Source organism: Mesoplodon densirostris, chromosome X, assembly GCF_025265405.1.
Source record: "Mesoplodon densirostris isolate mMesDen1 chromosome X, mMesDen1 primary haplotype, whole genome shotgun sequence".
In the NCBI taxonomy this organism is placed as follows: Eukaryota; Metazoa; Chordata; class Mammalia; order Artiodactyla; family Ziphiidae; genus Mesoplodon; species Mesoplodon densirostris.
This window is the reverse complement of record NC_082681.1, coordinates 94829034-94839500: the sequence shown is the minus strand read 5'-3', so window position 1 is coordinate 94839500 and position 10467 is coordinate 94829034. Positions and strand designations below refer to the sequence as shown.

The 10467-nt window shown below is 53.9% G+C and overlaps 1 protein-coding gene across 2 annotated transcripts; it reads left to right on the top strand.

Annotated features, from left to right (window-relative positions):
* The first annotated feature begins 3565 nt into the window (after positions 1-3565).
* On the top strand, positions 3566-7258 carry MAGIX (MAGI family member, X-linked). 2 transcript variants are annotated; one of them, XM_060087090.1, is made up of 5 exons: positions 3566-3614; positions 4392-4538; positions 5301-5383; positions 5806-5980; positions 6700-7258. In XM_060087090.1, exons 1-5 carry the CDS (start codon positions 3566-3568, stop codon positions 7002-7004), a joined length of 759 nt encoding a protein of 252 aa, XP_059943073.1. In that variant the 3' UTR covers positions 7005-7258. The 2 variants fall into 2 exon arrangements, with proteins under 2 accessions (XP_059943073.1, XP_059943074.1); XM_060087091.1 differs by having other exon boundaries at positions 6685-7258.
* Positions 7259-10467: the final 3209 nt, after the last annotated feature.

Sequence of the window (10467 nt, the reverse complement as noted above, 5' to 3'; positions counted from 1 at the left end):
AGAGCTGATACCAGCAGGGCCACAAATCTGGGGATAGGGGCAAGGATTGGGGTTGAGGGAGCCATGCTCAGGTCACCAAGGCAGCTGGCAGGGTTGGGGGGGCAGACAAAAGGCAAACCCTAGCTACAGAATGTGGAACCCTAGCTACTGCTTTGTCTGGACCCTCAGTGTACCCCTCTGGGAAGTGGTGGTAATGAAGTGTGCATGGTAAAATTGCCAAAGGATTAGGAATAAACCTTCCATACCACCTGCCTTGTGCCCAGCCAACCTGTGGTAGCAGCTCTGGTGCTTATCTTTAATCAATATTGATTACAATCAGGCTGGACAGGCCAAACCCCCTCTTAGTCATGCACCATTGTGGGTTTAAACCAATGCATTCTTAGCCTTATCCATTCATGAAAATAAGCCTTTTGCCCCTTTTAGCATCACCTAATTCATGGATTTAAGTCAGTCCCTCTCACAACCCCACCAGTTCTTATTAATTTAATCAAATATTTCTTCTTTTTAAGAAATAGATCCTTTTTAAAGGGATTGAGTTTAATTGACATAAAATTTGATAGGTTTTGAACTTGTTACTGAACGAGATTCATTTGTTCAACACTCAGCAAGCCAAACGCTGAGACAGCAAGGTCTGCAGCAGAGAAAGGGTTTATTCACCACCTCCCCAGAGGCACAGGGCTTGAGATACTTATGGGATAAAGAAGCAGGGTGGTCTTAGGCCCAGGGTAAAGTGTTTGGAGGCAGGGAAAAAGTGAGGCAATCGATGTTCTGCACAGGTGTATATGAGTTACATGCTTCTTCATGGAATGCATGTTCAAAAATGGAGGTGCTTAGCATGATCGGAGGGTGGAGTTTTCGGCCCTCTGATGTCAAAAGGTCATTCATCAAACACCTGTGCAGGCCCAGTTTTGGGTTCGGTGGTCCCAACCAGTCTTAGCTGGCTCGAATGGGACAAGAGATGACTCCAAGTTCCTGGAAAACAGTGGTAAGCCCCATTACTATAGCAACCCATATGTCAGAGGTGTTATCTGTAGGGGGTGGTAAAGGAGTCAAGAACAATTAAGGCGAGTTTGGTCAGTGAAGGCAGGTTACAAGCAGAGGGGTTTTTAACAAGCTGTTCCCTTACCTGCTGTTCTGTAAGACAAGCTCAAGAATTTCTGTCAGGCACCTGAACAGAAACACTAACCCTATGGGGCATGGTTTCAAACTGTTTACAACTGTGAAACCATCACTACAATCAAGATAGGGAACACAATCCTCACTGCCAAAAGTTTTCTCCTGCCCCTGTGTGATTCCTCTTTCCTGCCTGCTGCCCCCCCCCCCCGTCACCAATCTACTTTCTTTCACTGTACATTAGTTTGCATTTTACTAGATTTTTATATAAACAGAATCATACAGAATGTACCCTTTGCGTGGGGAGGTAGGTCTTGCTTCTTTCACTTAACATAATTATTTTGAGATCCATCCAAATTTTACATCCATTTTTATTGCAGTGTAGTATTCCATTGCATGAAAATTCCAGTTTGTTGATCCATTCACCTGTTGATGGACATTTGGGTTGTTTTCATTTTGGGGCTATTAACATATGCTATGGACTTGTGTCTCCCCCAAATTCATGTATTAAATCTCTAACCCCCAATGTGATTGTATCTGGAGATAGAGTCTTTAGGAGGAAAATAAGGTTAAATGATGTCATAAGACAGAAGTTCCCTGGTGGTCTAGTGGTTAGGATTTGGCGCTTTCACTGCTGTGGCCCGAGTTCAACTTCTGGTCAAGGAACTGAGATACTGCAAGCCACAGGACGTGGCCAAAATTTTAAAAAAATGTCATAAGAGTGGGGTCCTAATCTGATAGGATGTGACCTGATAAGGAGAGGAAGATCTCTCTCTCTCTCTCTCTCTCTTCCATGTGGGGATACAGAGTGAAGGTGGCCATTTGCAAGCTGGGAAGAGAGCCTTACCAGGAACCAAACTGGCTAGCACCTTGGTCTTTGACGTTCCAGCCTCCAGAACCGTGAGAGATAAATTTCTGTTAAGTCACATGGTATTTTGTTATGGCAGCCTGAGATGACTAAGACAACAAATAAAGCTTCTATGAACATTCATTTAACAAATATTTGTGTAGACATATGCTTTCATTTCTTTTAGGTAAATACCTAGGAGTGGAATGGCTGGATCATACATGTAAGTTTAACTTTTCAAAGATACTGCTGGACTTCCCTGGTGGTCCAGCGGTTAAGACTCAGTGCTTCCAATGCTGGAGATGTGGGTTTGATCCCTGGTTTGGTAACTAAGATCCCGTATGCTGCGAGGTGCAGCCAAAAAAAAAAACAAAAAACCGATACTGCCAAACTGTTTTTTAAAATGCTATATACCATTTTCCATTTCCATCCACAGTATATGAGGGAATTCCCCGGGGGTCCATTGGTTAGGGACTCGGTGCTTTCACTGTCTGGGGCCTGGGTTCAATCACTCGTTGGGGAAATAAGATCCCACAAGTCCCACGGCACGACCAAAAAAAAAAACTAAACAGTATATGAGAGTTCCATTTCCTCCACACGTTCACAAACAGTTGGTATGGTCAGATTTTTAATTAACTTTAGCCATTCTAATGTGTGTAGTGGTATTTCATCATGATTTTAACTTGCATTACCAAAAAGACTAATAATATTAAGCATTGTTTACACGCTTATTTGCCATGTGTATATGTTTCTTGGTAAAGTTTGTGTTCAAATCTTTTGCATCTTTCTTTCTCCACAAAGTGGTGGCCACAGGCCTTCTCTCACAGCTCCCCATTCCTCCTTCCACTTCAGTAGCACTCTGCCCAAGTGCTCCACCCTTGGGGGCTTTGTCTCCAGACACGCCCCACCCCTTTTCAAACCTAGGAAGGGCCTCATTTCTCCCCTCTCATTGGCTAGTGTCCCCTCCCCCACCACGTGCCTTCAAAGGCTCCTCAAGTCCAGGCTCCTACTGCCTCTCCACTCTCCAGGAGACCTGCCCTTCCCTACTTTTTGAGTCCCCCAACCCGATCATCCTCAGGCCCCTGAAGCCTCCCGGAGCTCCCAAAGGCTCCAAGGGCACCCTCCTCCCCAGCCCCCCGTACTCTTCCAGTCCCCCAGTAGGGAAACATTCACTGCAAATTTACTGAGTGCCTACGATGTGCAGAGCTCTGGTGGAGGCTGCAGAATACCCTGGTAAACTTGGGTTCCGGTTCTGCACCCCGTTTTTAGTCGTCAGAGCTCAGGTGGGGCCCTTAACTTCTCTGGGCCTCGACTTCCCCCTCTCACAGGTGGAATAACACCATCCCCAGGGCGGAAAGAGTTTTCCCATGATGCTGGGAAAGAGAGTCAGCGCCTGAGGCAGAGCGAAGCCAAGAGCTCGCGCTGGCTCCCAGGGCCAGGCCTCCTTGGCGGCCGCCAGGTAGGTCACCGCGCTGGTTGGGGCGCCAAGCACGGGACCGGCCGGCCTCAGCCGCGTCCAAGCCCGGGCGGGCCGCCAGGTGAGCGCTCCAGGGCGCTCCAAACGCGTCGCTGGCGGCAGTGCGTCCACCAGGCCAAGTACGGGTCATGGAGCCGCGCGCGGGGGGCGCCACGGACCCTAAGGGGAGCAGAGGAGGTACGGGGCGCGGGGTGGGAGGGTAGTTGGCGCGTCCTTGCCAGCCCTCGCCCCGCCTGTCTGCTCCTCACCTTTTCCTTCTGACAGGTGGTAAACAAAGCAGCCCTGGCGCCCTAGCGGCTGTGGGCGGCGGCGGTGGAGGGCTGGGGCCCAGCGACCCGGGCTGGGCTCGAGGCGCCCTACACACACCCGCGCTGCGGGGCGGCGCACCAGACCCGGGGGTCTCTCCGGAGTCTCCGGGGAGGTGTGCCGGAGGGGCTCTGCCCGGGGTCACTGGGGACACCTGGGCACTCGGGGTCTTTGGTGAATTGTGGGGGGTTAGGCTGGGGGCTCTGGGGATATGTGGGCCGGCAGGGCTGCCTAGGATGACTGGAGGGGAATCGGGGGTGCCTGGGCCACAGGGGGCAGACCGTGTTCTGTTGGGACATGTGGGGGAATCGGGATCCTTCTCGATGTTCGGGGAAAGAGTCTGGAATCTGGAGTTATAGGGGGGCAGTGAGAGACCTCCAGAGTTATTCACAGGGTGTTCGGAGGTGTCCAGGAATATTGGGGTTAAATAGCTGTCCAGGGATATCGTGGGTGCAGTTGGGGGTCCACGGGCATACCCGTGATGGTCGGGGGTCGCGGGAGATGAGAGGGGCAGTCGGTGACTTTCAGAACTATCGAGGGAGTGGTCTCGGGATCTTGAGGGGCATTCTAGGTCTTCGGTCGTGGGGGGTGTGTAGGGGGTCGCTGAGACTCAGGGTGGGCCCTGATCTGTTTTTTTCACTCGCGCAGGCCGTGGCCTTCCCCCGCCCGCGGGCCCCAGAGCCCGGCAGTTCCTGGCGCGGCTGGACGCACGCCCCCTGGCGGCCCGAGCTGCGGCCGACGTGGCGGCGCTGGTACGCCGGGCCGGCGCCACATTGCGCCTGCGCCCCAAGGAGGGTGCGTGATGGGGGCGGGGCCTCCAGGGGGCGCGGTCGGAGTGGAGCGGGGTTCTGTGGGGGGCGGGCCCAGGAGTGTTAGTTACTCCCCTGGGTGGGGCCAGTGGGTGTGAGTTGGGAGGACGGGCCTCGGCGGTGATTCGAGGGTGCTGGGGTTAGCCTAGACTATTCCTCTAGGAGGTGACACAGAGAGGGTTACTGCAGTAGGTGAACGTTGCAAGGTTAGTTGTGGGTGCGGAGCTTGATCTTTAGTTTTGTCAGCGGGGTTTCGAGTGGCATTTCTGAGGAGGCGGGGCCTGGAGAGGGTTGGGGGCGGGCATTTGGCTAAGGGGCGGGCCTGGAATGTTAGTCATGGAGGTGGAGTCTATAAGCGCACTGGGGTAGCGGCTCGAAAGGTCAGGAAAAGGTTGAAGTTTATAGGCTGATTGGAGGGCGGGGCCTGGAATCTTCAGCAGCGGATTCCTGGAGTAGCACTCTGCAGGGTGAGCCTAAGGGTTTAATATGAGGGGCGGGATCTGCGTGTTATTAGAGGGAGGTAGGAAGATCTTTAGGATTATTCAAAGAGCTGGTCCCAGGGTTATTAGCTAAGAAGGCGGGATCAGGATATTTATTTTGTGGGCGGAGCCTAGTTAAATGGATGAGCATGTCTGTCTCTGCATCCCAGAGGCAAGGGAATGAGATGAGGCTAGAAATATTAACTCATTAGGCTGGTCCTAGATAGTTTCTTTATAGTACCCTTTCGTCTGCCTTTTTCATCCCCCAGCCATTAGCGTGCTGGATTCTGCGGACATAGAGGTCACAGACAGTCGCCTTCCTCATGCCGCTTTCGTGGAACACCGGCCCCAGGTACCACCTTGTCCTCCTTCGAGGCCACCTGCCTCGAGACCGGCAGTGTATGTATACTTGTGTCCTTACTCCAGCATCGTCGGTCAGAGACCTTGGTTACACGTACCACGCCACCCCAAGTGACCGAGGGTAAGGCACGTCGTGCTTCGAAGCCGCCCCAGGCCTCTGATCAGTTCTGTGTGGAACTCGTTCGCAGTTCCGTGGGCTTTGGCTTCACATTAAGTGGAGGCCGAGATGCAGGCGGGGACGCTCCGCTGGCAGTGCGCGGGCTGCTGAAGGACGGGCCGGCACAGCGCTGCGGTCGCTTGCAGGTGAAGCATAAGGCACCCTCCATTCGACGGTGCCAGCCCTGTCCTATCCTGTTGTCGATGTGCTCTCCATTTTGACCTTTCTACAACACCCCTTGCCTTGCACTCTTGCAGCCTGGCGACCTCGTGCTCCACATCAATGGAGAGTCAACTCAGGGCCTCACCCATGCCGAGGTCATGGATCGGATTCGCGCAGGCGGTCCCCGGCTCTGCCTTGTGCTAAGCAGGCCTCCTCCTGAGACCCACCCCGGCAAGCCTGAGGGGGTGGGAGGGCCCTGGAAAGAAGATGGTGGGTTTCTCAGAGGATTGGGGTCAGGGATCTGGGAGAGGAAGAGGGTCACAGAGTGGAGAGGCTGGGGACCTGGGTGAGAAGGGTTTGGTGGTCTCACTGGGGAGGATCAGGGCTTGGTGCTTGTGAGGGTCATGATATTTTCAAAAGTGGGGATGGGAAGACCGGGGTCCCAGGATAGGAATAAGGGTGGATTTCAGAGGGGAGGCTTTTGAGGTACTGGGAGGGAAGAGAAAAGAGGGGGTTGGGGCAAAAGTGGTTGTTCAGAAAGAAGGGTCGTGGTCCTCAGATGGGAAAGCAGAGTGGGTCTCAGTGGAGAGGGGATGGGATGGGGATCCAGAGGGTAGGGGGTCTGGTCCCAGAAGACGAGGGATCCATTAGGGAAAGGGTTGGGAGTTGAGGAAGGTGGGATGAGCAAGGGAGAGAGTCTGGGATCCTGTATGGGGGGGTTTGACTTCCTTTGGGAGTTGTGGGAATTGATTCCTGAGGGGAGTGTTCTGCATCCAGGGAGGGAGGGGACTCGGGAAAGGAGGTGTCAGGTCTTGAGGAGTGGGTCCGGTTCCTGAAGGGCGTGTCCATTCATTGAGGGAGGTTTCTCTAAGTACTGGGGTCTCTGTCTCCCGCAGCCCTTCGAGTCTGCCGGCCACCCTCAGCCAAGGGGCCCCATCTCCGTTCCCCACCCTATCGCCCAATCTAATCTGCAGTCTTGCCATCCCCAGATCGCAGTGCAGATCCTGGGGGACCAGAGGTGACGAGGTCTCGCAGCTCCAGCACTTGTGCACTTCAGCACCCTCGACCCCGTACGACGCCCCAAACCCGGGGCAGCCCGGAGTCTAGCCCAGGAGTGGCGGACGACCCCGCGGTTCCTCCTCCTGAGGGCCGCACAGAGGACCCCAACGACCACATCCCGGATTCCCCTGGACCCTGGCTGGTGCCGAGCGAGGAACGGCTCTCGCGAGCCCTAGGGGTCCCGGGGGGCGCGCAGTTAGCCCTGGAGATGGCAGCCGGAAGGCGGAGGCACTGAGCCTGTAGCAGATGGGTCACTTGGTACTGCCCAACCTGGATCTGGCGTGCTCCGCCCGCCGCTCACTAGCATCTTGGGGAGAGCTTCCTTCGTCTTCTCCCCCCTCCTGCTTCGCAGTCGACCAGCCCTCGCTCCCCTCGAGGCGTCAGTGGTACGGCCCTCCCGGGCTGGCCAGCCCTGCGCTTCTTGCTTCGGGCGGGGGAGGTAATAAAATGGTTCAATCCAGTCTTAACGTGCCAGGTGCTCTAGGCCGGGTGGGGCGCCAGAGACCAACCCGTAAAGCAGCGGGTGGGTCGACCTGGTTGCGAGGAGGGCCTCTTCTAGCAACCACTGGAGAGCTTACTTCCTGCTGTTTCTTTCATGCCTCTAGAGAGGTCTTCGCTTCTGCCGGCATAGCCCCACGCCGTTCCCCTTCGCCAACTCCTGCTTCTCTCCCCATTCATTTCACTTTTTTGGACGTGTGCAGGGCTCAAAGTTAATTATTGCGCGTGGCGTGGGGAATGGAGCGGTGGGCCTGTTGTGGCGGGGAGTGCACCAGTGTACCCACAACCCCGGCCAGGAACCGTCCAGACCCTCAGCTGGGCTGGATAGCAAGGCTAGAACCGGGGCGGCTTCCTTCGCCAAGAACCTGCGGTCTCTCACTTCCAGCCTGGTCTGCCAGCTTTGGCTGGCTGTAGACTGCCACCCTCACGGCGATGGCTGGGGCCCCGTAGCCCCCTTCGGGGCGGAGCCAGGAAGGTGTGAGTCAGCGGACCGCGCTAAAAAAGGCTTTTAGAACCCTGGGCCGCGCCCCCCTCTTCCATAGATGGTGACGAACTGCAGCTGTGCTTGTGTGCACACGCTACACGCTGGGCGTTCCCGGTCCTGGGAGAGGCCCGAGTTTCCTCCGTCCCGGGAACAGAGCCCCAAAGCCAGGGCTTATATGGCCAGCCGGATTCCGGTGTAGCCCCAGTGCGGGCGCTGACCGAGGCCAGAAATGTCCAGTCACCTCCGCTGTCACCACATCCTGAACGCTTCGTCCCATCCCCCCAACGAAGGAAGCTGTGATCTGGGGGGAATGGGCAACTTTACTCCCTACGGGGAGGGGCTGGAGAGGTGAGGGAGGGAAAGGGCCCGAGTGTGAGTGTCCAAGGTGGCACTGGGGAGGAGAGACGACTGTAAAGCTAGGCTGGGAGTTGGGGTATAAAGAGGTGAAGAGGTGAACCCTTGAATGATTAGCGCTGTAGGCATTGTGGGGGAGTGCACTGGGGCTTCTAGTTGACCCTAACTCAGAGCCTGGTAGAAGTGTGGCTCTAGGGAAGTCAGGAAAGGGCTCCAGAGCCCCAGTCCTATAAAAACAGTCACACCCAGGAGACTAATAATATCGATAGTACTGCCAGCCACCATTTACTTGGTCTTATCCTGGCTACCGGCTTTACTGGCACTATCTATTTCCATCTAGTTACACATCGACTCAACAATCCCGATGTGACCATTTCACAGAGGAGAGAAATGAGGCCCGGTGAGTATAAATAGCTTGAGGAAGTTGGGGATGGAGGCAATATTTAATATTGCCCGATTCGCAAGCCTGTCCTCTTAATCTCACCTGCATTTGACAAGTATTAATTAAGCCCCAACTGTTTACCTTGCACTGTGATAGACACTGGTGAGATGCTGAAGGAATGAAATATAAGGATTTCTAACCTTGTGTAGCTGAGGTAGTTGGGGGGGTGTAGACAGATGTCAGAAAAGACACAAGAAAATGAATAAATAAAAGATAATTTCAGAGAGAAGTGAGAGTTAGGAAGATAGCAAAAGGTTATGGTGGGGGAGGTAATGATGGTGGGCTGCTGGCCTCTTTGAAGACATAATATTTGATCTGGGACCTGAGTGACCAGAAGCTAGATATTTGTAGAACTGGGGGAAGGGCATTGACAGCAGTGAGAACAGCAAGTTCAAAGGCCCTGATACAGAGCAGAGTTTGTTCTGTTCTAGAAACTCTGGCATGGCCTCACAGAGTTGGAAAGCAAACACTCAGCCTTGGGAAAGGTATGCTTCATGCCTTCCACTATCCAATCCCTCTTTCAGCAACCTGGGCTGAAAGAGGGGAGCCCCTTACTTATTTTGTGGGACCCTAGGTTCAGGGGTGGGGGGGAAGCAGGCAGGCCCTTGGGTTGAACCATCCTGGCCTTCCAGCCATGGCTCTCCTCTCCTCAGATGAGATGAGAATGAAACCAACACTCACTCTGGAGAGAGTGTGCCCCTCAGCACATCTTGGGGGAGATCCTGATTCCGTGACCAGGTGCATGTCTCAGACGCAGAAATTGAGGCTGAGTCAGGAGAAATGACTCGCTCAGGATAACACTCTTCAAATGTCATCAGCCTTTTCACCCAGTCTGGCACCCAACAGCCTTCCTCTCATCTTGCCAAGCTCACGGCAATAAATAAAGCTGTGCTCCTTCCCCATTCTTCATCTAAGACTGGGCTGACAGCCCCTCTACTTAGAACCAGGAAATGGAAGCCCAACACTTGGGGCCAGGACCTCCCTAGAATTGCAGAACAGAGAAACAGACCCTGAGCTCTGACACTATTAATAACGTCCGGGGCTTCCCTGGTGGCGCAGTGGTTGAGAGTCCACCTGCCGATGCAGGGGACATGGATTCGTGCCCCCTTCCGGGAGGATCCCACATGCCGCGGAGCAGCTGGGCCCGTGGGCCATGGACGCTGGACCTGCGCATCCGGAGCCTGTGCTCTGCAACGGGAGAGGCCACAACAACAGTGAGAGGCCTGCATACCACAAAAAAATAAAAAATAAAAAAAAAATAACGTCCACCCTTCATTTACCAAGCAGTTTGATGCTCAACAGCCTTTGTTTTCTCTCAGCCTGTGCACTGGCGACATCTCATTCCATCACTGCTAAGAGGTTTATTCCACGGTCCACGATATTTTATCCACAATTCCGAAATCCAAAAAGCTTTGGAAACCAACAGTTTTCCCACAGGTTGGGCACAATTTGGTTACAAAACTTGACCTGACTTAACCAGGAAAAATTTTTGGTCCTGGCCTATCCCACTTACTGTGAACGTCCACACCATTCCTTGAGGAAATATTAACGTGTTTTTGTTTGTTTGTTTGTTTTTTTAACGGGGCAGTCTCAGACCCCGCCGAGAGTGTTAAATAATATACCTTATATGTATTGAGAAAACTTTCTAAAATCCAAGATATTCCGAATTCTGGAAACATACCTGAGTTTAATCCTGGCCTCGGCCGTTTTTACAGCTAAGGAAACTGAGGCATTCCCTTCCAAAGCCAAATCCCCATGGTTCTGAGTTGGGGCGGCCCTAGGCTGCTAAAAGCGTGAAGGGTCTCTCCACTGCAACACATGGTTCACAGAACTGCCAAGCCTCAGAGGCTGGCGCCCCTGTAGATGGGACGCCCTGGGGGCTGTGCGCCGGGCGGGGAGAATCCTTGGCGGGAGGGGCAA

Bases quoted from the DNA above. Each gene is read 5' to 3' on its own strand.
- MAGIX (XM_060087091.1), top strand. From the start codon at position 3,566: ATGGAGCCGCGCGCGGGGGGCGCCACGGACCCTAAGGGGAGCAGAGGA. The intron at 4,539-5,300 runs GTGCGTGATGGG...TTCATCCCCCAG, and splicing joins GCGCCTGCGCCCCAAGGAGG to CCATTAGCGTGCTGGATTCT. The intron at 5,981-6,684 runs GTGGGTTTCTCA...TCTAATCTGCAG, and splicing joins AGGGCCCTGGAAAGAAGATG to TCTTGCCATCCCCAGATCGC.